Raw genomic sequence first — 27,216 nt, forward strand, 5'->3', positions numbered from 1 at the left:
GCCTGTTGACCACGTGTGTTATGGACTGCTAAGCTTCTGTGAACTGCTGCAACTCCAGTCAGTGCCACTGCTGACATCTGCTTTGCTGGGGGGTCAGAGGTGTGCTCTGCCACCTGGGCTTGCCCCTCAGCACGGAGCACAGCCTGTCTGGCAGAACAGTCCATGTTTATCACCCACTGCTCACCCTCCTGCCTCTCCTTTCACAGGTGTCTCCTGCATGAACGTGATCTGCTGAGACCCAAGTCACCAATGACCGAGCGACTGATCAGGAAGGCAGCAGCTGTGCACTCCATGGCATAGGGCTTTCCTCCAGCTTCAGCTAGAAGAGCCAGGAGCTTTCCACAAAGCCTGGGTGCAGGGAGTGCAGGGGTGCTGTGAAGGAATTTAAGGAGGTACTCAAGGTTAAAAAGATCTGAGAATTATTTCTTTAAAAAAAAGACAGAGCTGTTGCATTTCTGGAGGTTGTGCTTTAGATGATTCCACAAGGAAAGAAGAAAACTTGTGATAATGCAAGCAAAACTAGCTGACAAAACTTTCTGAAGCATCCCAAAGGCACTGCTGCCCTGGTATGTTTTCCTGAACATTCCCTCTGACTCTGATTATGCACAATGCAGTAACAGTGCCTGGATTTCAGTCCTTCTTTGGCCAAGTTTGTTACTTGGCCTACATGTGAATTTTAGCTGCTCAGGTAATTCAAAGGGAGCTTTTAAATAAAGCTGATAGGAAGATGCAGGGCCAGAGCAAATACAGGCATAAACTGAATTCCATATTGAGCTTCCAGCCCATTCAGGCAGGAGTCACAGATCTGTCTGCATTCAGGATCTCTTTCCAGGTGTACATTTTTAAACTCCCTCTCATAAAATGTTAAATTTTTCCCCCCAGTATAGCACATCAGAGCTTTCTGGCATTACTGGGTAAATGAAACCAGACAAGAATAATGACTACTCTGACATGGGTGCTCCCTCAGCACTTTTAAATCTTTGAGAAAAAGGGAAGAGCCTGGATTTCAGCTGAACAGTACCATTTCTGAAGGGTTGTTGGACTAGGTCTTTGTGCTTCCCTGAGCTTTTGGATAGTCTGGCCTTACCACCATCTCACTCCAGAGAGGCTCTGCACATTGGCAAAGTGGGGTTTAAACTAGAGGTGAAGGCCAGGAGGGAGCTTCTGCCATGGGAAGGAGGGCTCAGGGGGACGGGCACAGCTCGGTCCCAGCATGTGTGATGGGATAAACTTCAGTGCTGCAAGTCAGGCACAATGTGAGCCACAGGCCTTGAGGGAGCTCTGGTGCCTCTGGATTCCTGCAGCATCCCAGAGCTAACACACTGTCTTGCAAAAGTATTCCAGAAATCCCTAATGACAGGGAAGATGGTATTTCAGACCAAAATTGAACTCATGCCTCCTCTTCTGGAATAGAAGTCCCACACTCTGCTCTGCCCAAGCTCTGGCTTTGTTTCCACAGCTCTCCTGGCCTCACAGGCTGCCCCTCCTTCCTATCTAGCTCAGGCTTTTCCCCATGTCCCACAGCAGCCTTGTCCTACAGTTTCCTTTTGACCTAACAAAGCACTTCCATAGCTGGCCCTCCACTGCCCTTGGAGTTCCTGCATCCTGGAACAAGAGGTAGAAGTGCTTTGCTGACATTTTGCTTTACCCAATCCTACCATGATGCAGAAATAGCTTATTTTTAAAGGAAGAATAATAAAACCATGTAAGGGATTGCATTCCTTGCCTTCAGGTGTTCTGATGGATGAGCATGCTGTTCTTCAGCAGACAGCTTGTCTGCTCAGCCATGGTGGGGATGACTCACCTGGGACACGTTACACTGGATTTTTACTATTATTTTTAATAAGTGCACTTCAGGCAATGACTTTAGACAGGTAACTTTTTACTCGAGGAATGTAACAAATTGTATAGGGAACAAAAGCCTGAGAAAAGCCTGGCTATGCAGGGTGTGATCAATGTAATCAATGACAGCTCTACTTTCAATAGAACATGACTGAGAATTTTGTCTGCTTTGCCTTAATAAATTCAAAGATGATCTTTGTTAAGCTTGCCAGTACATGACTTCTTTCCATGTGTGAAGCTTTTAAATGTGTTATTCAGCCTAATTTCATAGATGTGTAGCAGTGTGCACCCACTTTGTTTCCATCACAGTGGCCAGAAGCATGCAGCAGCGGAGAGCAGCAGCATCTGTGCTCGCACAGGTCACAGCCCAAGTGTGACACAGGCTCCTAGAGGTTTTCCTTGGTGCCAGTTAGGAAGAGGCTGAGGTGCCATGAGGTAGGTGAACCACTGTTTCTTTCTCATCCTCCTGCATTCAGAGTATGCATTTTCCAGCTTTCCTCCCCCTTCAGCTGAGTTATCCAGACTGCAGCTCTCACCCCTAGTCCAGCCCTCTGATGGAAAAGCCAAAGCCTTGTGCACCAGAGAGCTGCATCCATCCCTGCTGCAGGGTGGGTTGGACCATGGAACAGCTCTGCAATTCCTGTACTGCTGTGTCCTTGCTCTCTGTGTGTGGTGATCTGGACTGATCCTAAGCTGTCAGCATCTCACTGGCACCCTCCCCATACAGGCATGGGGCTTTCTACAGGTGCCTGATTTAGGGTCTTTAAAAGTTACTCATCTGCATATTAAAAAAAGTACACCCTTAGAACCTCTCAATATCTCACTACTTCAAGATTTAAAACCAAGAGTTCTGCCACTACCTCACTTAATTCTTTCACCTTTTCTTAGGACTTCATTAACTGCTCAGAGCAGCTGTTTAATTACATGAAATCTAACCAAACTACCCCACCACTTTAATATTAAACATCTCCTAGTCAGGAAGTTAATTTACAGAAATATTCTCTCCTTAGCAATTAGCTGAACACCTACCCTACAATGGCAGTCCAAGTGTGCAATTCCCTGATGTAGAAACACTGAAGGAAGACAGGGAATGCAGGCAGGAGCTTGTGCACTCAGCATATTTAGTTTTGCCATATTTATGTAAAGACAAACTGCACACTGAAAGTGCCTGAATACGGGTTTTATTTGCAAATACAGCAAGCTCAGTAATTCAGGAATTCTACAGGCAAACAAGAGAAAGAAAAATCTTTAAAAGTGTTAAAATCTTCTCCACGTGTTTTCATTTAGTTCTAAGTAATTTTAGTAAGATTTTCTGGATTTATCTCTTCCGTTCTTCTTGGGAAGAACTTGCTGTCTTTGAGTGGTTCACAGATTTCTATCACAGATGCAAAAACCTTAGAGGCTATTGGTTTTTCTGTAAAGCTTATCTGAAGGTAAAAATTACTGCTCCTCTGTCCTCAGTCCCAGCTTCCCTCTGAACAGCTACAACTGCCTGAATATGGCATTTTGTACAGAGGGCCTTCAGTTTGATCCACTTACAGACTCCCTGCTAAAATCCAGTAGAAATTGCAGAGGTTTCTGACCCAGGATCACCCCCAAACCAAAAAGAGGATCCTCACTTGTCAGCACCCTGCCCCATGCAAGTGGGCAGCAGAACATGTAGACAGTGCCTTGGGACAGCACTTCTACCACTGGCCTCAGGAGAACCTAACTGGTCTCTCTTGGTCCCATTCTAATCTGGAAAAACGAAAATTACTGCACAAACAGGACAGAACATCTCCATGATCCTTAAGGAATTTCTCTTGTCCTACTGTGCTACGTGGCCAGACCCACTGGAAAGCCTGGCTCATTGGGACACAGCCTTTGTGTCCTTATGCCATTAGTTGCAGCCAAACCACCAAATTTTGGTATCTGCTTACTCACATGTGGTGGCTTTCACAGTTTCAGTTGAGCTCTGCTTTTGTGTAGGTTACAGCAAGTAACTGCTCATTTCCACAAAGAATCTGATCCAACAGCTTTCTGATCCATCTGCCATTGTACAGATGAAAATTCTCGAGAACTAACAACATGGATTTAAAATATGCTTTTTCTTTTTTTGTTTATCATTTTAACTCAAAACACGTACCAGCATTAACAAGCAGTGCTTTGAAAACAAACTCAAGTCATTATTACCTACACTGAGTTCTTTATAATGATAGATGAGAGGATCAAGAACAGGTGAATTCTGCACTGAAAAGAATTTCTGGCTACTAAAACCTGACTGCTTCCTTTAAAACTACTGTACTGTTAATTTTCCTTTTAACTGTTTGCAAAGAGAAGTCCTCTCTATTTTTTTTAGACGATGCATTTACAATTATTTCCCCACAGCAGTCATAACATTCAATTTCCCATCCCACAACTCTGATTTTTCTGCTATGGTTATCAAAATGTCTGTGCTTCATTTAAGAGAGGAAGAGAAGAAGATAAGGCAGTCACAACAATCTGCTTTGCCAGCCCTCCTCAATGCAAAAACTGGATTAACATTCCAAAGAACTGTATTAAAAAGAAAGAAGTCACCAAGTAGGAGAACACCTGCAATACGAAAAACAAGATGAGGGACACAAACTGCCACGTTCCTCTAAGATATAACACATTTTCTTCCCTCCTCTCTAGGCACTCTTGGTCCTGTGTCTTTCTGCTCTCTTATTCTCTCCTCTCTATACTCTATTATGTACTCTGGGTAAATCTGGTGTTTTTCAAAGACAACAAAAACAGTAGGATTGAACTCATCATCCACACAGCTGTCATATAACCACAGCTTGGCAGCACACTTCATTGGGGGCCGGACAAAGGCGGCGTTGCCTTTCACGTAGTCTCCAACCAGAACACGAGCCACGAACATGGAGTGTCCCTGCAGCGTGGTCTGACAGTAGTGGTGGGAATAGCAAGCATCTCTAGCAAAGTAACTTCCTAGAAAACAAGATGGAAACGTGGGTCTGAGGAGAATCTGTACAGTGACAGCAAAATCTGAGCATCTCATGGGTTTTCAGGAGGTATCTGACTCAACTTTCAGGACTTCTCTTAGTTTACAGAATATCACCAAAATTTTTGCAAGAGAGGGGACTGCACTATGTCATTTCTATTCACCATTTGCTATTTCAGGAGTAATTTTTCAAAGCTTTACCAATAAGCACACTACAGGTCTGCCTGTTGTGTTGAGGGACAGATAAGAAAACACGAGGGCCTTCCAAGATCACAATGAGGGTGTACACACCCCTCTGCTCCCTGCCATACAAACCAATTTGTAAGTTCAAATTATGGTCTCAGACATCAGAAAATGCCACCTACAGCAAATCCCAAATCACTAATGCTCTTAACACCTTGTGAGAAGACTTACCCCCAACCCAAAGCAAATCCTGGTCCTCTTCAGAAGGATCATAATACCAATTCTTGTCTTTTTTTTTTTCTCCTTCTACAGTTAAAGACTTCAGAACCTTTGACTGCTCCACTATCAGGGGAGTCTCAGCAGACATCTCACTTTCTACATACCCTTCCCATATTTAGTTCCATTGCTTCCACAAATTCTCCAGTCGAAGTTCTGACTGCAGATCGTTTCCATGAAGGTGATGTCAGCTCCATGGAACAGGCGTTTTTCCTGGACTTCCTTTCCTCCATTTTCCCTTTTCATCTTTTCTTTTTGCCTGATAAAAATGAAGGGGAGGAGAATGTGAACCATGGAAGAAAGTGGTTTTTTAAACAATTCTAACAACTATGTAACATCTACACAAATGTCAGCTGGATGAGGTTTCCAGCCTGCTCTACCCTCTCAGAAGATGAGACACACTAGCAGCATGACGAACAAGATGAGATGAGCACTATTGACACAACTGCTCAGCCATGATTTTGGCTTTACTCAGGGAATTTAGGCATTTGACACTATTCCAGTTGCTACTGTGCCAACCTGTTGCTCCTCTGTAGGGCCCTACTGGCTGTGCTGTAAAGGCCCTTCCCACTCAAGCTCTCAGTGGAGTAGAGGCACCATTAACCTCAGAGGCTCTGTGCTTCCATAGTGGCTCAGAGCTGGAGGCAGCTTGTGCTCCCTGCCACAGCCCCAGCTCCTGCCTCTGAGAGGTCAGTGCTGCTGAGGAGATGGGGCCAGGACACAAACCCAGCCTGCTTTGCCCACTGCTCACCTGCCTGGTTGAGGCCAGAGTCAGACTGAGCTATGAAAAGAGGAATCACAACAAAAGGCTCAACTCGTATTTCCCATCATTATTCCTCAGCATCCAGACACCTCTCAGTTTTTCAGAAGCTGCTGAAGTGGACATGACAGCAATATTCTACAGAGAATCATCAGCCACAAATTTAGCAGAGCCAGGGGGAGGGGAGAATCCTTCCAACTTGTAAATTAGTTAATGGAAAGTGAAGAGCAACAGACTGAAACTTGTTCATTGAGAGCTTGCTATGAGGTGGTGAGGCCCTGGCACAGGGTGCCCAGAGAAGCTGTGGCTGCCCCATCCCTCAAAGTGTTCCAGGCCAGGTTGGACAGGGCTTGGAGCAACCTGGGATAGTGGAAGATGTCCCTGTCCATGGCAGACTGGATGAGCTTTAAGGTGTCTTCCAACCCCAATTACTCCATCATCCTCTGGACTTGGCAATGTTAAACTCTGCCTGCTTAGCCTAATTACCTCACTGGAGGAGGATAAAAAATATGCACTATTACATGCTTTGAAGTCTCTTATGTTTTGCTAGATGAAAAGGTTTTATGAATCAGTTTCTGGGTTCCATCATTTTGCAAGTGAAAGCATTTATTTGGGCAGTATTTTTCTACTCCATTACCATTCCATACAGTCCTTGAATACTTACTCTTGTTTTAAACTAGACAACTGTTCTAAGCAACAGCTTAATCCTACATCAAACTAACTTGAACATGTTTGAACCCCAGCTCTAATCTGCTGGCATCCAGCTTGGCCTAAGTACTTAGTGTTCAGTGTCACTGATGCAGATGTTGAAAACCAGAAAGGAGCTCTGGAACTCAGAGATCATCAAGTTAAAACACAAGGATTCTTTCTCAGTGAATACTGACTTTGTTCAGCAAAAGCACCTGAAATAAATCTGACTGGAACAAAAAGGCCCAAGCAGCCTTTACTCTTTTTAGTATTTCATATACTCTAATGGATAAAGATTTGTAACACAGAGCACGCGTGCAGCAGGCAGTTACTGCTCCATCCCCAAGACAATCACTGTGTATTTCATATATTCTAATGGATAAAGATTTGTAACACTGAGCATGTGTGCAGCAGGCAGTTACTGCTCCATCCCCAAGACAATCACTGTTCCACATCCCTGTAGGTATCCTCATCCCAGTTCTGCATCATTCATGTCTTTCTCTCCATGCTCCTCTCTCCCTCTTTCAAGGAGCCAGGCAAAGGGAACCTCCCCACAGAGCATGGCATTCTGTGGAAGGGCCCAGACACCAATCTCACTCCTGAAATTCTAATAACTAAATACCAGTCATGTCAAGGCACAGGTGACAACCTCCTTTCTCTCCTAGAAAGGACAAACAGGACAACCTGATCTTGGAGACTGCCTCCTCATAAGGACAGGGAAACAAGTACTAACCACTGAAACACCTTCCAGAGGGATGGATTCTGAATCCTCTGTATTTTAAGGATGCTGTAATTTTTCATAGTCTGATGAAACAGCTGCTTTATTTCATTGTATTCAGAGGTTGTGTGGCTGATCACCACTGCCTATAAAATACAAACCAAAGCAAAGAAAGGCATGAGGCTGCAGCAGGTCTGGAACATGCAGAAGCCCAATTCCAGCAGATACACTTTCAGAAGGGTCCCCAAACTCTGCTTATGAAGGGTAATTAAATGCTTTAGGTCATGACTACGTGAATAACCAAATACCAAGGAAATCAGTCGGTCACTCCTGCTTTGCAAGGACACCTCACCTCTCTTCAGGAAGGATGTTGAAAGGTTTATCATCTCCAAGAGTTGACACCTGCAACTTTAAATCTCAATGGAACAGAAATTGCAAAAAGAAAATTTGACAGATTATTCCAGAGAGTGTCAGTTTTATATCTAAAGCTGATTAAGAACAAAAGATCTTAGATAACAGCATCATTTGTAATTAGACATTTATGGGAGCTTCAGCTATTAAAGATTAAACAAACAAAACATAGATACCCTCCTGGCATTGCAGTGTCTTACCTTTTCAAAGTTAGAACTTAGAAAGCTTCACTTTAATGTGGACTTCAGAAAAAAACCCCTCCATTTCTAAACAAATGTGACATCCAATACCTGCTTAAACAAATACATCTCCTTTCCCAAAGGAAACAAAGTCTGTTTAGCCATTATCCTTTTATTTATTTATCCATACATTTTGTGTTTAAAAATCCATTAAGAAATGCTTATTTTTCCCGCAGCAAATTTAATGCAAAACATAATTAAAACATTACTCGAGCTCTTCTGCTTGTTTATGTCATGCATGAATTTTCCATTTTTTTCTTCAAAGTAACTCATGTCTTTTATTTTCTAGAATCAACATTTATCTCCATAAACTGCAAAAGTGTGATGCTGGCAGGCTGATGTCACCTGGTAATACTTTCCACTTTACCACAACTCAAGTCAAGTGGGAACTCAAGATTACAAAGTGAGATCCCAACATCCCATGTTCCAAAGCGTTTTAAGCAGGAAAGATGTGGCCATCCTAAAAGGTAGCAAGGAAACTAACATTTTACCCTACCAGGTAAAAATTCCCTGTTTTAGAAAGGTGAGTTTAGAGAGAAAATAAAGGAGGATAAACCTTGGGTTTCACAGATACTTTTAAGTACTTACTAATGAGGAGATCGCCCGCAGAGAAGTGTTCTAAAGATTAAGAATGAAGTCAGCTGCAGAAGAAAGAACTATTTCTTTGAATTTATTTAAAAGCCTTTAAAAATTTTAGTGAAATTTCCTATGGTTCAATACAGGATCATTTTTCAAAGCTTTACAGCACAGCACAGCACATAAAACAATCAGGATGTGCAAGCAGTGATTGTCTGTACAGTCTGTGGCACCACAGCCCGAGTTGCTCACCATCACCTACAGGATGAATATCATGTCACTGTATTTCAGGACTCCATCTTTTATTTAGAATCACAGAATGGTTTGGGTTGGAAGGGATCTCAGAGCCCATTCAGTGCCACCCCCTGCCACAGGCAGGGACACCTTCCACTATGCCAGGTTGCTTCCAGCCCCATTCAGCCTGGCCTTGGGCAGGCACTTCCAGGGATGGGGCAGGCACAGGTTCTCTGGGCACCCTGTGCCAGGGCCTCACCACCCTCACAGGGAACAATTTCTTCCTAATACCCAGTCTAAACCTACTCTCTGTCAGTTTGAAGCCATCCCCCCTTGTCTTGTCACTCCAGGCCCTTGTAAATGATCAGCTCAGCACAAGGGGGGTTCAGAGGCAGGACATGTCCAGCCATCACCACCAGCACCCCCAAATCCTTCTCCCAGGCCTGCTCCATCTGCTTATCCCCAGCCTGAATTGCCCCCAGGGGTTGTCCTGGCCCAGGTGCAGCACCAGTACTTGTTGAACCTCACTGGATTCCCATGGACCATTTCTTGAGTTTGTCCACATCCCTTTGGATGGCCCTGTCCTTCAGGTATGTCACCTACAGTGTTCAGCTTGGTGTCATCTGCAAGTTTTTTTATACATGAACAATTCCCACTTAAACTACAAATGTACTTTTGCTCTGCTGCATCCTTCAGGGTCACGGTGGGATTCTTGGGGTGTCCTGTGCAGGGCCAGGTGTTGGACTCTATGATCCCAATGGGTCCCTTCCAACTCAGCCTGTTCTATGATTCTATGATCTCTTCCTGAGGAACTGAAACCTTTCTAGGTAAAACAGAGGGTCAGCCATGATACACAAGGCCTAATCCTGTAAGAAAGGTACTTCCATTATTTTATCATATGACAACAAAGCTGTTCTCCTTTGCATGAAATCTTTGTGGGCTTGTCCTTATTTCCACAAGGATGCTTCTAGTGCTAATAAAGGATCACAGCATCACATTGCTGTTGAAGGCTTAGATATGGCATAACTGCACAACTTCAACTTTTTTCACCTTCAGGCCTGAAAAGGAAATCCCACTGAGTGTGAGCATTTGCTACACTGTTATCAGAGAGCAGAGTTCCCAAGGCAGAGAAAGAATTGCTCTGGCAGCAATTCCCACCAGTGTATGACTGCACAAGAGCAGTACTCTGTGACTCACACCCTGAGCTCTGGGGTGTTGGAAGGAGCAGGGTTGGTACTGGTGGCAGTGAGCCCACCAGAAGTGACATCTATAAAATGCACAGACACTCCTCACATTGCATCCTGTGCCTGGTACAGTGCAGCAGTCCTTGGCCTGCATGGCCAGGATTCAGCAGCACATCAGCCACACAAAGACTGACAGGAAACCACACATCCAGTGCACACTTTTCTCAGTTGTACATTAAAGACACAATTTTAAACCCAGCAAGAAGTTTCAGGATATAATAAATTCTTTTTTTTTTTCCTTTAAAACTTTTAAAAACTACTAATTCCATTTTGTGAAAACATAGACAGGAGAAAGTCACACCAACTTCCCAAACAGTGTTACTAATTTCCACTGTGCATTTTATACACTTCTTTCTACAGAACTGTTCTCAATGACTTACAGATTAAGACATAGCAATACTCAAAAAATAAGCAATGTTACCAAAGCACAGATTCCCATTTTAAGCCAAGATGACTTTCTGCCTATCTCACAGGTTCCTTTTTAAAATGGATCACTTCCAGCGCAGCAGATTTTGCCAGGATTATTTGTCAATGTCTGAAGAGAAGGCAGTTCATCGAGTTGTAGCTGTCAGCTCTTACAATGGTCACCACAAGCATGCAGAATCCCAGCCACTCCCAATATTACCTACTGCAAAAAAACAAGCTTAGGGTCCCACAGAAAGATTTAATCTAGCCCAGGCTTTCACTTTTAGTGCCAACAGGTATCATGGGCATTGTTACTTTTCCTTTCCTGTGAAAGGCACTCGCAAGTTAAAGAGATATTTTCTTAGGTGCCAAACTGAGCTCCTCCTACTCACACATCCCCACATGTACAACCAAAAGATACTATGGATCTGTGCACTGCATTCCAAAGCTTCCCACATTCACCCCAGTGACTCCAGAAACACCCCAACAAATGTACTCAACTAAAATTCAGACAAGTTTTCAGAACAAGTATGGGAAGCAATTAAGTACACACAGCTCAAAAGACCTGAACAGAACAGAGGTACCTGCCTCTTTGGCACTCTTTGGAAAAATTTGTGCTTCTAAGTTAAGATGCTGATAAGCCAAGGGAAGAGCATATTCCTTTGTTACTTCCACTGGGCTCCAGATATCACAGGCAAATCTTCAAGTGGGCTGACTGCCAGATTCCCACACACTCTCATTATTATTTCATCTTTTCTTTATGAAAGTCATGACTCAACAGGAGGGTCTCTCTAGTAGTTTTGTCCGACCCTGTCTATGCAGTAAATAATCAAGTGTACTTTGCTATCAAATCTTGTTAAACCACTGTCTCCTTCACTATCAAATTTTGTTAAATGGTGATTTTATATCAACATAGCACTCCTCTCTTGTAAGTGAAGTGCTTTACTCCACCCTGACACACAGCCACACACTGGTGCTCCTCAGCCCCCAGGGTATCTGTGCCAACACAACCTGGACAGCATCACACAGGATCCTGTGACACAGTCAACAAGGAAAGCCTCTTACACTGCTCCTCAAGCAGCACTACACAAAGGACCCCTGTAACATGAAAAAGCCTTTTTTTCTAGTCCTGCAGTACTTTCAAAAACTGTGCTGCTCTTCCAGAAGGACTGCAGGACCTAGAAATCTAAAAAACACCCACACATTTTGGTCTTGGTAGACCAAATAAAAAGCTAGACTTTGGGCTGACAGGGGTTGGGTTTGTTTTGTGGAAGACATCACTGCAATGTTTTTTTTAATTTGTGGTTGTAGATCTTTATTTCTGCCATTTCCTGTGGCCAAGGTCTGCGCTCAGATCCATGCTGTATGTGACAGTACTGGAGGATACAGAGATTTCCTTTCCTGGATCTCCAATCCAAATTTACTCCTCCTGTCTCGAACTTGGTGAGTTTGGGGTTTGTTGTTCTTTGGAGTTTTGAGTTTTTGGTATGTAGATAAATGCCTAAAATGCATTTGAAGTTAAGGCAATTTGGGACCTGTTTCATAAGCCCTTGGGAGATCACCTAGATCTTCAGCACACCCATTCAAGAAATTGCTCCTGTGCTTTTTTAGCAGCCACAGTTACAGTTGATTCAGTTAAGCTCTGAATCTGTTTCTTTCCATCAGAATTACAAGAAGGGGGAAAAAAATAGATACCTTGTATCCGAAGTCAGGCAGTGCAGATGCATCCCAGTGACTAGGACAGGTCTGATTTGGAATAGAAGAATCCCTTTGGCTGCTTGCAAACAGACAGAAATGAAGTGTTAGTAATTCTAGTACTGCTCCATTTGGAGCATCCCCTTTGGCCAATTCCTGTATTTAATAATTAACAAAATAAACCACAAAGAAACTGGGAAATAGCCTCAGTCTGTAGGCTGAGCTCTGCATGCTGCCACTCAACCACCACAGGCCTCTTGCACTTGCTTTTTAAAGGAACAGCTGGAGTACCTGGAGTACCTGGAGTAATGTGTACCCCAGGCAGCAGGTGAGGCACCACAACTGCAGTTTGTGACACAGTTTCTGTTCTTCAGTCCCATGGATAGGCTTTCTCCAGCAGCACTTGTGTCTTTGTACAACTACTGCCAGTACTGAGAGCCATTTTGCCTTATGATTACTTCTAAAATATGAAAAAACAGCCTAAAGGGCACTTACCCTGTCTTTATCTTCTGCACATCTTCAGAAGACACAAATTTTGGTCGCCTGCAAACCTGTCTTCGAGTTTTAAAATGAATATTTGTCTGAATCATTTCTTGAGGAGAAAAAAGGGAAAAAAAAGTCATGAATAAGTCTACAAGACAGGGTCATCTTGTCCTCATCAGTCATCCTTTATTGAAAACTGCATATTCAGTGTCAATTCTACCTGCTGAGGAGCAGTTGCACAAAGTCTGTATAAGCTTCCAGTCTTTCCTGTACCTCTGTGACCTAACCTGTGCCTATCCTGCTTGCTCCCTCAGTCCACTCAATGCTCTTTAAACATTGCTACAGCAGCACAAAGATGCCTAACTTGTATTTTTTACCATCCACAGTGTTAACTTACTTTCCTTAAAGTTTACTGTATCTTTATGTGAAGACTATGAACCTTTATATTCCTGGTCAGATGTGAGTCTGGGGAGTGTCAAGGAGTAAGGGGGGAAGGTTCCTTTTGTGAGGAATTTGCTCTGGGCCACCACTACCTCACTTCCAGTAAGTGAAACTGGTGGTGTCAGGAAAGGAAGTCATACCTTCCAAAAACTGGGAGACTTTGCAGGAGTCCATAAAGCACTGTATAGTGCTTTAGTGCATAGCTGTAGATGAAAACTTTAAAATTACTACCTTTAAAATTGAGTTCATACTGATGTTGGCCAGCCTGGAAAGGTACAATGGCACATGGATCTGCTTGATACAAATTCTCAATAATAGCAGAAGATGGTGACGTCGTGCTGTTCCCTTCTTCCTTTGTGGGGAGAAGAGAAAAAAATAAAGAGAATGAGAAGTATTTAGTCAGGACTAAACCCTGGATAACTACCTGGGGTAGAGGGAAAGAAAAGGCCAAGTGTAGGATGACAAGGAATCTACCCAGAACTATGGTGGCCTGGGCTAAGTACTGAATATTTGTAACATAAACACAAATACATAATTAGTAACTTTAAATTCCTGTAACAACTTGTGCTGGTTCTGGTTGGGGTAGAGTTAAATTTCCTCCCAGAAGCTGGTAGTGGCTGTGTTTTGGATTTGTGCTGGAACAGTGCTGATAACAGGGGGATGTTTCAGTTATTGTTTAGTTTAGGCATGCACAGAGCCAAGGCCTTTTCTGCTCCTCTCCCACCCCACCAGTGACAGGACTGGGGGGCACAAGGCCTTGGGAGGATACACATCCAGAAGAGCTGACCCCAAGTGGCCACAGGGCACCCCAGCCCATAAAGTGTCACTCATGTATACAAAGCTGGGGAAGGAGGGAGGGAGAGACATTTGGAGTGATGGTGTTTGTTTTCCCAAGAGACTGTGAGCTGTGATGGAGCCCAGCTTTCCTGGGATGGCTGAGCACCTGCCTGTCCAAGGGAAGAGGGGAATGAATGCCTTGTTTAGCCTTGCTTGTGCACACATTTTGCTTTAGCCTTTTTCACTTTCAGGCTTGAAAAGGAAATCCCACTGAGTGTGAGCATTTGCTACCCTGTTATCAGGGAGCAGAGTTCGCAAGGCAGAGAAGGAATCACTGCTCTGGCAGCAATTCCCAGTCTTTATCTCATGCCATGAGTTTTCTCACTCTGCCCAGTTCCATGGCAGGGGAGGGGGCAAGGCTGAGCTGCAACCAGCTGTGATGGGTACACTCAACTCCTTACCAAACCAAAGTAACTTTGGTTCAGGCTCCAAAGGAAGCAAAGGCCTAGGCCAAGAACTTTTCTAGTCTAAAAACTTTTCTAGTCTAAAAACCCACAAAGGAACAGGGTGATACCGTGAGCATTGATGCATATAAGCTTGGAAACAAACACTGATGATGTGATTAATGCATGAATTAGCAGGCGGTTCTTCCAAGACTAATTTGCCAAGGAAAAAAAAAAAAGTTGCAGGTGTAAGGAGTCTCACCGTTTACTTTGCTTGCGATTTACTATGAATCAACCACTTCATTCCACAGACAGGAAAGCCTGAGTGAGCTCCTTGCAAGCTCTCCCTGCTAAAGAGCAGCTGGACAGCTGTGATCTCTCCTGGACCTGGGTGACTCCTTGAGGTTGAGTACTCTGTGAGGTTACTCTGATTCTTTTAAACTGTGCTCTATCCAGCACCTTTCTCTGTGTACTTTTCCAAGCAGCTGGATCACCTTTGTGTTCTACCATTTGTGCTGCTATACTGTAAACCGTATGGGATAAACTCATCTGCCGTGGGGGAAGGTGAGATTCTATATATAGTTCTTTTCCTGCATTTTCAGATAGGTTACTTTCTCATCAGAGGACTTGGACATACATGGAAAAAGACTGCATTTGATCTGAGAGAGCAGAGCAATCCCTGCATGTCCAAGGAAGGAGGGCATTGCTTAAAAAAGAGGCAACTTCTTCCCAAGTATCTTAAGAGCAGTGTCTACATGTTAAATCTCTATGGAGCCATGGACAACTCCAAAAGGGAGCTCTCTTTCCTCCAGCCTGTCAGCATTTTATCACATCTGTTACAAACAGATGTAGCTTCACTGCCTTACTCAACACTGTAAAATTCAAGCACAAAGACTCAATTAATCCTACTGAGAAAAGGGGAAAGGATGCAGAAGCTCCACATATTCCTGCAGAAGTAACTCAAAGCACAGGATGTGAACTCACCGGTTCTCCATATTCAATCCACTTGTCTTGGTTATTCTTCCAGTACCAAATCCACTGTGTGGTCAGCAGGAATGTGGGTTTTGTGACTGATGATGGTGTAGAGAGGCGTCGAACCAAAGAAGAAGAGCAGGTCATTGTCTGGAAATTAATGTTCTTACTTGGCAAGCTGTAAGGACAAATTCAGGTTTATTAGAGTTAGCAGTACATATTTTATCCTCTCATTCCCAGTTTAAGCTGGTGCCATTTACTTTAATATAAAGTAACCAAACTTCATTAGATCTGAAATAGGAGTATTTATTTCCCACAGCACATGGCAGCTCTGAAAGCCATTTCCAAGCTTCAGAAGTGAACTGTGGCCTGTGAGACACCAAATGCCACCTCAATCACATGTCACACTGCCAGCTTTACAGATAACATCAGGCTCCAAGTACAGTGTGGCAAAAGGAACTTCTGTTATAACTAGGTGTGGTTACAGTCTTTCTCAGTACAAAAGCAGAATGTACAAAGTGTGGGACTGAATTTGCCAGCAAACACCTGCAGCCTATCAACTTTGTTCTTTTTCTGTGGTTACAAAGGATGCAATCACAGCAACCACAGCTGTGAGTTCTGCAAACTGCATTCACCACTGGAGCCACCTGGGCTCTTACTCCTTGAAAAGTTAATTCCCAGGAAGGAAGACTTTGATGGCAGCCTTCTCTTGGGAATATAGCTTGTGATCTCCAGAAAACTGCCAATCAAAATCATCTGGTGCCTTAAGAGGCATGGGCCAAAACTAGAATGCTATTTTGTGAAGCCAAACTTGGGGTGCCCTATGAATCCAGATCACTTTGAGTGGGACTTTTCAGAAAGGAGCTAAAAGGAAAACATGCTCTTAAAATAGAAATAAAAAAGAAGAAGAAATAAATGGGCTGCTTACACAAAGGACATTTAATAAAATGTCTCTCGGTACATAATAGATTACTATTATTGTTAACTAGCTGCAGTGGGAAAGAAGTAGCTATAGAGAAGGACCAGTTCTGAAATGTTGCCAAAAGGCCCAACTTCATTACTGTAAATAAACTGATTAATGATCTGAAATACTAGTATTTTAAACACTGGCTTTTTACTTTGTACAAAGTTTTACATGCAAGATATAGTTTTGTTATTTTTAGAAGACAAAACTGGAGTGGGATTTTCATACAATCATTCTTTCTTTGCTTTTTTGAAAGGAAAAATTCTTATTTTTAAATCCTCCCAGCTTCTGAGAGGCTCAGTAACCAGAGGCTGAGAAGTCAGACATCTTCAGGAAGAAAACACAAGTATTCCTACACAGGCTCAATCACAATACTCCAAGCAAGGAGTCCAGCATTACTACACCTGCTGTTCTTTGGGTCACAATAGGCCTTTTCAATTTCCTCCATCACGGAAAGTTCTTTCCAGTCCAACCCATCATGTATCTCCCATTTATATGGCAAATGGTAATGAACAGATTTGCATCTATCTGTAACGAAATCAGACATAGTCAAGAATTCTGCAAACATTAACACAGAGAGCAAGACAAGAAAAAAACCAAATAGAACCAGCATCTTTTATACTTGGAGGCTTTCTCTCCTGGGCTTTGGTATAAGCAATGAAGACAGAGTGCTGAAAACAGAAGGGGAGTCTTACCAAGAAAAGCAACATATACATACATACATATATATATATATATATATACACACACACACACACTGCCAAATTTATTTGAAAGACACCTGTAGTGGTTCGCTAATTTGAGATTTTTTGGTTAATCTTCTAATTAGTGTGGTGGGTTTAGTGTTGGTTAATTACTAGTACACTTAATAGAATGTACTGATTTGGTTTTTGTTGTGAGATAGAATTAGGAGAAAAGTAAAATAGGATCAAAACTTTAAAAGGGTATAAATAAAAATTTATTGACAGTAACTCAAAGAAAGAGTAATAAGAATCAGAACACAATTTTTAGGACACTTCCCTTTACAACTTTTTTTTTTCCTCACTGATAAGGTAAAGAGAAAAAACCTAAAATCATTAGTTAGTTTACTATTTCTAGAATAGTCTTTCTTTAGTTTACTTAGGGAGAGAAGTCCTTGTTAATACTTCTCTACAAGAAAATAGTTCTCTCATGGCTCTTAATTTCCCCAAATAGCATCTGTTTGAGGAAATTTGTAATCATGAAATCTTTCTCATTTTCTGTAAGTTTGTGTCATAGTTGTGTTTATGGGCCATGTCAACTTATGGGGTATTGGTTTAAAGATGAGTTGTTTAAAAGCAAAAGTTCTTAATATCTATCTCTGAAATTATCTATATCTAGGAATATTGATCTTTTCTTTCTTTGGGGTATAGGGTATAGGATCTTTATCACTCATCTCTCTTTTTCTTTTCAAACTTTTTATAGGATTGTAGCTACTTTAACACCTGTTTACTTTAGTATGGAGGTTTTTGCTCAATATCTACAATATCTACAATCTACACTTTCATTTCCTCATACTTTTAAGTGTTATAGGGATAAAAAGAGTCCTTCTCTATAGTTCTACAAAAGAATTTTAGCCTAAAACTAAAGGCATTTTTTCATTTTTCTTATTTGGGACTTGACTTCTTCTTCATCGGCTTTGGTGTTTTTATGTTGTTTCTTTATGTGTTTGTACTTCCATCTTGCTCTCTGTCACTCTTGTATTTTCTGAAAAATCCCTTTGCCAGGATTCTTCTCCTGGGAAGCTGAGAAGCCTCAGAGAAAAATGAAAGCAATAATTATCTGATTTGCTTCTCCTGTGTTTTGCTGCTTTGGAATGTGGTTTGGACATTGTTTACCAACTGGTCATTGATTGGTTTCATGTAAATTGTTTTTTAACTTAATGACCAATCATGGTCCAGCTGTGTTGGGACTCTGGCGAGAGTCACGGGTTTTTCATTAGTATCTTGTTAAGCCTTCTCTAAGTATCCTTTTTTTATTCTTTAGTATAGTTTTAGTAGCATATCAAATTAGCCTTCTAAGAACATTCAGTCAGATTCATCATTTCCTTCCTGCCACGGGGGACCCCAGAAAATACCACAGTGAGGGAGGACTGAAGTATTGGAAGAGTTAATATTTTGCCCAGGGCCTGCAGATGGTTATGTGACCCCAGGCTCCACTGGGGCTGGGGGAAGTGGTTAGCATTTCAGCAGCTACTACAGTGATGGCTTCTCCTCTGCCCCTGCCTGGTGGCCATGGGGGGCCCAGTGGGCACCCCGTGGCAGGGGCCATCTGGCCAAGACAGAGGCCGGGCCAGCTGTGTCACCTCTTTGCCAGCCAGAATGGAAAGGAGAAAGTTTTTGAGGTTTTTTTGTCTTTAACTTGTGTTTTTCACAGAGGTGTGTACAGCTTTCCAGTGGTTTAACAGACTGTCAATTCCCAAAGCCAAACACTGATTGGTTTCCTATCAGACACGGAGGAGATTGCTAGCAGCCTCTCCTAAAACATCATTTCTGTGATGCAAAACTAGCACATTACCAGAACCTTCCCTTTGCTGAGACACAACGCTGGCAGCTGGGAGAGCAGTGCCACAGACAGGAAGTGCCTGTTATGTGTCACACAACCGTGTGTCTCAGCTGTAAAAAGTCCAGTCTACACAACACATAAACACTGATATATTTGGTTGTCTTTTCCTTAGTCCCTTAGAAATCATGGGGTGGTTGCCAAGGCCTGAAGGGTCTTCTTCTGACTGATGCTCCACATTCAAGTATGGATCAAACATCTTACAACTTTCTGGCCCAATGTAGCAAATAAAGGGCACTCACACTCCAACAGTTACTTGAATTTAGTTATCTGGTGGTCAAAGTACAGCTACTTTGAGCCTCACCTTCACAGTTTCACCCAGGAACACTGTTCACATTACACAGGGTTTTTGTCAAGACCAGGTGGTCAGAGGAGTCCTTTAAATACTGATTGGACCAGATCAGGGAAAGAAAATGTCATGGTACCTCCTTATAATTAAGGAAGAGCCAAACCTGGGGGTTAAATGACTGTTCAGGACAGCTCCCAAATACAATTACTTATATTCTTCCCTCAGACCTCTGTTCTGGCCACTACCAAAAAGACAATGGACTATATTTATCTTTAGCTTAGCTGGTACAACTAAGTGGCTTTTTAAAAATGTTTTAACATCAGATCACTTTTTAAACAACTTAATGAGGGAGAATATGGCTATTATCTGATCTACATAGGATAAAGGATAGCATACATTTATGACCTGTCAATAATGACAGCACAGTCAACTCATAACTTGATTTTCTAGCAACAGAAAGGGTAACACTTCACACTTAAAGGGCTTTGCCACAGAAATGTACCCAAAGCCTGCCCCCATCAAAAAGCTAAAATAGGCTGGATTATAAGGATAAAGGGTTTAAGTACACCATTTGGCTTTCTTCTGATTAGGTTTGTAATTCTGACAGTGTTTATTAATGACTTGGAAAGAAAAGAAACCACTGAGGAGGCACAATTGTCACCACTAACCCAAGCCACTGAGCAGGAGTCCCTCTGCAAACAAGTCTTCAACAACATTACTTTTCATAAAGCTTACCCTTGTTTTTGCAGTACTTCCAGACATAGAACAAACAGATCTCATCACAGGTATCTTTTTTGTTGTCTTTTGAAGCTTCTTCAGAGGAACTGTCCTTTTTACCTACAGCAAAGAACATCACAATCCATATTTGCTTAAAGAGAAAGATCCTGCATTTGGTACTTCCTCCCAGAAATAACAAGAATGTCAAATCCTTGCAGTAGCAAAGTCAAGCACTATAAGGATCTGACCATCTCCCATACAGCCCAACACAGAAGTCAGAGCTTTGTGACTGAACAATAAACCCTGACACTGGAAGGAGTCTCAGTGAGAGACCTGACAAAGCTGTATTAATTGCCTAGAGACAGAAGGCAAGGCAAAATGCTGCATGCACAGATACAATTCTGTCACCTTCCTAGCTAGGGAAAAACGTGTCCAGGACAGAACAGAGTGCTGCACAATTTCTGCTTGGGCAGAAATTCCAACACTGCTCTGCTGGCCATCTGATACTATGGATTTCAGCACACAGCAAGGCACACACATAAGCTGCTGCACTCAACTACCACTGGGAGCTGTCACCTCCCACTCCTGCTGGCAACTGGTCTTGGCTCTGGGCAGGTCCGGCGCTACTGGGACCTGTGTGAGAAGACTGAATGGGCAGCACTGCTGGGCCACAAGCTCAGCCAGCTGATATCCCCATCTCTGTGGAGAACTATGTCCATCACGTGTGTAATTTGATATGAAACATTACACCATCCATGTGTGGAATATCTAAAAGAACCTCCAGTACTCCAGAAAGTACTGGACTCTGACAAGCTTTAAAGCCAAGGTCCTTCTGCCCAGAACAACAAGAGATTTACAAGTTGCTGTTCACTCTCTGGAAGGTGTATCGAGAGAACAGCTCTACTGACAAAGCTGTATTAATTCCCTATGGACAGAAGGCAAGGAAAGATGCTGCATGCACAGATACAATTCTGTCAGCTTCCTAAGAAGGAAAAAACATGTCCAGGACAGAACAGAGTGCTGCACAATGCTTGGGCAGAAATTCCAACACTGCTCTGCTGGCCATCTGGTACCATGGATTTCAGCACACAGCAAGGCACACACATAAGCTGCTGCACTCAACTACCACTGGGAACTGTTGGGCTGTGTGAAATCAAGGCCCAGTGAAAACCACTGGTCTCAAGACACCACTGGTCTCAAGACTGGAGAGTTGTAAATAATTCATACCTTTATCTTTACCTCCCACTCCTGCTGGCAACTGGTCTTGGCCATGGGCAGGTCCGGTGCTACTGGGACCTGTGTGAGAAGACTGAATGGGCAGCACTGCTGGGCCACAAGCTCAGCCAGCTGATATCCACATCTCTGTGGAGAACTATGTCCATCACATGTGTGATTTTCCACTAGCACTCCACTGCTGATACCACAGAGGTGCAATTACAGTTACAAACCCCAGCTAGTCAATGTTATTGCCAGCCACTCAACTGCTGTTTTCAATGCAGTACTTCAGGCAATAAAAGTGCAGCTCTCCATCCCACCACATGATTGTGCCATGACTTACTCCATTCTTGCAAGTGCATAATAGCAGAGAGGAAAAAATGTGTATATATTGCAAGAAGAGAAATACAAAAGCTGATTCCACAAGGAAACAGTTGGTACTATTATCTAGGTATTTACCTTCTAAAGGTGGCACATCCTGCTTGCATTGCACTGTTTCCAAAGTTGTCTTCACTTCGTTAACCCTTCTAACTTCTGGCTTTTTCCAATTATCATTTCTGTAGTTGCGTCCTGAAAGCATCAAAAGGATGGTAGGGTTTAGCTGGGAGGTAAGGCAAGAACAGTTCCTACCTCTATCATACTCAAAATCATGATTAAGACCACTATTTCTTGCAACTTACCATACACCCTCGGTTCCCTGGTGAATTCCATATGCTTGAAATCATATATAGCCTGGAAGTTTGAAGCTGTCTTCCTATCAATGCCTACAGTTTCCAACACTCTCAGTGCATGGTCATCCAAGAGGTTATGGGAAATGATGCATCGAGGAAATCTGCATCTCCCCTTGAGGAAGTGTTGACAAACATGAAGCTTGTTGCAGTTGCTTTGCTGCATACAGTGAGAACCTTTTTTGTTGTATAACTGGCAGGTCTAAAAGTGGAGAGGATACAATAAGAAATGGAAAAGCACATTAGAATTTTTGTTTGTCCTACAGGCATACAGCTTTAACAGCAGAAAAATGGCAATTAAAACTCATGTGTTTATTGTGACTTCTTTAAGCCAGACAGATTCCTTGCATAGAGGAGCAGGTATTTTAAGCTGACTCATGCATTTTCACTTTTGAAATTGTACACGTTTTGTTTCCAAGAAAAGCCAACCCAACAAGCTTAGGAGTGCCAAAAATGTATGCAAGACAGTTGCATAAAATGGATGCAAGACAATTGCATAAAAGAGTGGTTTACAGTTATTCTATTTTAAAAACCCCTACAGCATAATGAACAACAAAGAACAAATATCTCCATAAAAACATGTACACTGTGTCAAATGAGTTATTTCATGGAGCTGAAACTGAATTTGCACTTCTTATTTGTAAAACTTATCCTGCATTGAAGATTTGAGCTTATAAAATGGTAAGAAGAATGCTTTGAGATTAGAGTGCATATGGAAAAAGCAATGCACTTCTTTATTCCTCTATTCACTAAGAAAGAGGTACACAGAGAATCAGATGAGTGACCAAATTACAGACCAAAAACTCCTTCACATTGAACTCTAAGCACCACAGTAACAGTTTTGCTCCCAGAGCAGGCTGTAATAAGAAACCTTCTTTGAAGAGGACACACAGATGTCTGGCAGAGAGCCCCAGTATCACACTGGGACTCTCACAGGTCCCCTCCAAATCCCTCTTCCCAGGAGCCACCAACCACTGCTGAGGGATGATGGGTTGGGCATCAGTCAGTGGGTGGGGAGCAACTGTACTGGGAATTACTTGTATCTCTTGGGTTTTATTAATTTCTCTCTCTCATTCTCATCACAGTTATTATATTTTAGTCTATTTCAATTATTTTAGTATCCTTATCTCAACCCACAAGTTTTACCTCTTTTCCAATTCTCCTCCCCATCCCACCAGGGTGGGAGAGAGCAAATGGCTGCATGGTACTTATCTGGGCTTAAACCATGAAAATAGGGAATTCACTACTTAGCTACATCAAGAAAGCACACTGTCCCCTTGCACCTGCCAAGTAACAAGAACAAAAACCAACCAAAAACAAAACAAACACAAAAACATGAGAGCCAGAGAGTTGAGGGAAAGTGCGAAAACTCCTGATGTTGTGGTGCTGTTGTGTTGTTTTACTCTGAACCCCAGTTCAAGTCAGAGAATTCCAAAGTGTCCTTTTCTTGAGAGGTTCCTACATGCCATGTCTTCACACACAACCAGTCAGCATTTCTAAACAGAAACAGCCAAATTGGCTTTTACATCCAACCTCCAAACTCTCAGGTTTATGAATGGCCTGCATTGATCCCAGTTTTCTCTTGGTTTTGCTATTTTACTGCATGACAGGAGTTAAAGTGCTCAATTACAGGTAATTAATGATGCCTGCCAGGGGTGAGGGCTGAACAGATTTCTAGTAATCACTGAAGGGTAATACCAACCAAGAACAGTTGCTACTATTTGCTCACTACTGGGAACAATTAGTATTCTCCTTGCTTACCACCACGCTCCTTCAGTCTGCCAGTAAAACATACTTTAAAACACTACACAATTTAAAAAAAAATATGCTTTGTCAAAGTCTAGCACTTTAACAGCAGGGAACAAAGAAACAATAGAACTGTTGTGTCAACAAATCTGTGGAGATTATAACCTGCAAAAGACAAGGGCAGTACTTTGGTAATTTCTTTACCAGGAACAGGGCATGACTGACTTTCAAACAGCCATACCTTGAAGACAGTACTGCCCTTATACACACATGCTGAACCAGAATGAAATGTTCAACCAAATTTAACAAAATCAACGAGTGGCATACAAACTGGGCAAAGATTCTTTTGTAGAAAGCCAGTGTACAAAAACTCCATGCACTTTGGAAGAGCCAGATTTGACACAAAACTGACTGCAGCCATTTGGTCACTTTCTCACAGGTTCTTCTCATCACCTATACCCTCAAGCACCAAAATGTGTGCAGGCCTGTGCAGGCCTACATGGACTGGAAAAGGAAAGGGGCACTCACTTCCCTGTCATCTCATAGAGAAGAAGCAACAAACTGGGTTTTGGTCATGCCTTTTACCCTGTAAGCATGTACAATTATTGTGATCTTTCACTCTCTCTTGCTTATCTCACCCTCTGTAAACCTCTGGTGAAGTTGCTGACATTTCTGTTTGCTTGTTTTGAGCAGCTTTATGGCCACCCTGCTGAGATAACAGAGCTGGCACACGAGACAGGCTGTAGCCTTGCTGCCCACTTCCTGCTATCAGAGGGCAGGTCTGCTCCTGACACATCCCAGATGACAGGGCCTTCTCCAGATGCGTGCTCTGGGTACTTATTGAACAGTTTTACTGCTGTGACAGTGGTTTTTTCATTATTTTAAGTACACAGCCCTTTCACAGATCTGGCTTTTTGTTTGACATTGCCATTCCAATTCCTCCTTCATTCTGACTAATCCCATTTCATATCTTAACAGCTGGACATTAAGATCAGAACTCCATATTCTCTCTTGCCCTCTCCCATTCCTAATAAACCATAACTTTCTCTTAAGAAACCAGTACAACTCACATCAGGGAGGAAGAATGCATCATTCTGGAGAAGCAGGACTTGCAGCTCATTCTCACTGAGGCCAGACAAATCATGTTTTTTTAGAACTTTCTTGTTCTCCGCATTCATGATGTCATGCGAGTACTTACAAGAGCTGCAAGAAAATACACAGAAATATCAATGTTTACTCCCTTAGTCGAGTTGATTTAAATCAGATAAGGTACAACTTGATAATGTACAACTTGGGAAAAGCCATGAGAGAAAGGTGGCTTGGTGAGAGTCTCTGAACATGTAGATGCTGTCTGTAATTAGCCAGAGAATGGACAAACAGCAGAACTCCTCTGTGAAGTGTGGTGACCCTATCCTCCTCATTTTAAACCCAACTCCAGGCATTCTTTGCCTCCAGGAAGATCCAAGTCAAGTCACATGAGCTAAACCCGAGGAAAAGTTAATTTTAAAGGAGTACACCAAAAATTCCAGAAGTTACAACAGCCTTCATTTTGTGAACATAGAAGGTTGTTGTCCTAGGGATGGCAAGTAGAGAGACATGCAAGAGTCTGCATGAAACAAAAGCAACAGTGAAGCTGAAAACAACACATTTTGTTATCTTCAGTGGCTGTGAGGTTTTCTTAAAAAAAATCAAAAACAGGTAAGACATTTTAAGTTTTGAGTTTTGATTAAGGAAGCAATTAAGCTACAATAATGAAGTCAGTGCTGCCGCTTACAAAGCCAAAAGTCTGATGAGTATGAATTAGAGAGGCAGATTGTAGATTTTTTTTCATCTATTTGAAATGGTACTGCAAATCAGTAACAGAGAGGAGACACATACATAGTCAGCCTGTGTGTTAATTTTATGCAGTAAAATGCAGCTTCCTCATGTCCTGCTCTTCAACACATGATCTGATACAGCTTTAAGATCAGACATACTCAACCAGCAAAAGTACCTGTTAATTTACCAGATTCAAGTCTATCCCTTTACTCTTTCAGCCTCTAGTTAACTCCTGAAGCTCTCCTCATGAGTTTTACCTCAAGGTGTGTCTGGTCCAAGGTGTGTCTATGTTTACTGATCTTTAACGCATACCAAAGTGACTTCAAATACTATGTGCTATTGAGAGGGCAAGATGGCTTATCATTATGAAGGGAATGGCTTCATTGCAAACTTTAATTCACACAAACTCATCCATCATGAGTGTCTGCACATGTCAAGGCATTTCCAACACTGAACCCCATAGGAGCTTGCTCTGTTGTCTGTAATGTAACAAAAAATAAGAAAATCTTATCATCCTAATGATGAGAGAGAGACATGGCTTTTCCCCTCCCTGCTATCCAGATCTTAGTGCACAGTGATCCATTTTGTTGGGGGAGAAGAGGAAGGATCCAGTGGGATCATGCACATTCCTAACACTGCATCAGCACCAGACCTGGGGCTTGGGAGCTGAAACTACAAAGTTTTTCCATCAGTAATTGTAGTGGCAAGGCTGGGTTGCTCTTCTGCATTTGCCTTTGGTTTCCTTTATGTTTTTTTAAGCCAGGCACCACCTTTGGCCACCTGTGGCTAGAAGAGGCTGCCAGGCCTGCCCATCCCACGAGTCCTCCCTATTCCAGAAACTGGGACTGATGCACCTGGGTGATCAAACAGTGCCTCTCAAACAAAGGGCCACAAGCCAAGCAATGACTTCCAGCAAAACTCAACTTTTGTAACTCTCTCGAGCGAAACCAGAGGGCATGTCAGCACTTTGCTTTTTCCTTCTGAGAAATAGGTGTGAACAATTCCACCCAATTCAGCCAGGGAGGGCTGAGCGACTCGTGCGGAGACGAGTAGATTGAAACAAACAAAAAGGAAAGAAACAAAAAAACCCCATAAATCGTCGGCTTCTACCGACACAGCGGGGGCAGGACACGAATCCTTCCGGAGCAAGGATCCCTCGGGGCTGATCCGAGGGCATCCTGCCCGCTCCTCCCAGGGCACCAGGGCGGGAGCGGCGCATCCAGCGCGGCGTGGGAGAGGGGGCTGCGGGGGAATTTGAGGGGTGTGAGGGGGTTGGGGTGTGTGAGGGATGGGGGGTAGGGAGGGTTGGAGGGTGTAAGGGAGTTTGGGGGGGGATGTGAAGGCGTTTCGGGGGTGTGAGTGGTTTGGGGCTGAGGGCATTGGGGTCTGCCCGCGCCCCCGCGCTCACCTGGGCCCCAGGTGGCACCTGCCCAAGAGGTGCTGCTTGCAGAGGTGCAGCTGCTCGCAGCCGTCGCACTCCTTACGGACACAGACCCGCGCGTCCGTCACGGCCAGGACCACCTGGCCGCCCTCCACCAGCAGGAACCGCCGGGGGCCCGCCGCCGACAGCGTGTCCTGCAGCTGCTGCGCCGACAGCCCGACGTTCTCCTGCAGCTCCCGCAGCCCCAGCCGCCCGCCATGGGCGCACAGCGTCTGGGTGAGGAAACTGGACACGGCCGGATCGCACATCCCGCTCCTCCGCCCGGGACGGGACGCGAGCGGACTGTGGCAGGAGCGGGAACAGCAGGAGCGAGGCACGGACTCGTCACCGCCTCTCGGCCGCGCTCGACGGGAATCGAAACCGAAGGCAC

The 27,216-nt window shown here is 43.3% G+C and overlaps 2 protein-coding genes and 1 long non-coding RNA gene across 8 annotated transcripts in view; 2 read left to right on the plus strand and 1 right to left on the minus strand.

The window, feature by feature from the left end:
* TTC38 (tetratricopeptide repeat domain 38) overlaps positions 1-5,425 on the plus strand; it is a 21,706-nt gene extending 16,281 nt beyond the window's left edge. For 2 of the 3 annotated variants that reach the window (XM_071422312.1, XM_071422313.1), the window contains exon 14: positions 207-2,045. In XM_071422312.1, the coding sequence (XP_071278413.1) occupies positions 207-300 (94 nt within the window). In that variant the 3' untranslated portion in view covers positions 301-2,045. Of the gene's footprint in view, positions 1-206; positions 2,046-2,151; positions 2,278-5,299 lie in introns of those variants that run through there. The other variant, XR_011678477.1, reaches the window with a different exon arrangement.
* On the minus strand, positions 3,008-27,216 carry LOC139587758 (protein mono-ADP-ribosyltransferase PARP12-like). Of its 4 annotated transcripts, none has more exons than XM_071422309.1 (14): positions 26,814-27,216; positions 24,658-24,790; positions 21,794-22,043; positions 21,573-21,683; positions 21,126-21,194; positions 19,917-20,018; positions 16,717-16,840; positions 15,361-15,526; positions 13,388-13,508; positions 12,728-12,824; positions 12,233-12,311; positions 7,444-7,574; positions 5,371-5,522; positions 3,008-4,791 (listed from the first exon to the last, which is right to left on the minus strand). In XM_071422309.1, exons 1-14 carry the CDS (start codon positions 27,092-27,094, stop codon positions 4,460-4,462), a joined length of 2,148 nt encoding a protein of 715 aa, XP_071278410.1. In that variant the 5' UTR covers positions 27,095-27,216; the 3' UTR covers positions 3,008-4,459. The 4 variants fall into 4 exon arrangements, with proteins under 4 accessions (XP_071278410.1, XP_071278409.1, XP_071278412.1 ...); XM_071422308.1 differs by having other exon boundaries at positions 12,233-12,314; XM_071422311.1 differs by lacking the exons at positions 3,008-4,791; positions 5,371-5,522; positions 7,444-7,574 and adding an exon at positions 8,733-10,760.
* LOC139587762 (uncharacterized) lies at positions 10,755-24,210 on the plus strand. The gene is made up of 2 exons (XR_011678478.1): positions 10,755-11,980; positions 24,027-24,210. It is a non-coding gene; the product is annotated as an uncharacterized lncRNA (long non-coding RNA).

This window comes from Agelaius tricolor, unplaced genomic scaffold (genome assembly GCF_023055355.1).
Source record: "Agelaius tricolor isolate 1412-34295 unplaced genomic scaffold, bAgeTri1.0.p SCAF_3, whole genome shotgun sequence".
NCBI lineage: Eukaryota > Metazoa > Chordata > Aves > Passeriformes > Icteridae > Agelaius > Agelaius tricolor.

What these genes read in the sequence shown, in the direction of transcription:
- LOC139587758 (XM_071422308.1), bottom strand. Translation starts at nt 27,094, where the DNA reads ATGTGCGATCCGGCCGTGTCCAGTTTCCTCACCCAGACGCTGTGCGCC. An exon ending in GTGCAGAAGATAAAGACAGG is followed by an intron (nt 12,315 to 12,727) that starts GTAAGTGCCCTT and finishes TCTGTTTGCAAG; the next exon opens with CAGCCAAAGGGATTCTTCTA. An exon ending in CTCTGGAAGGTGTTTCAGTG is followed by an intron (nt 5,523 to 7,443) that starts GTTAGTACTTGT and finishes CATTTTTATCAG; the next exon opens with GCAAAAAGAAAAGATGAAAA.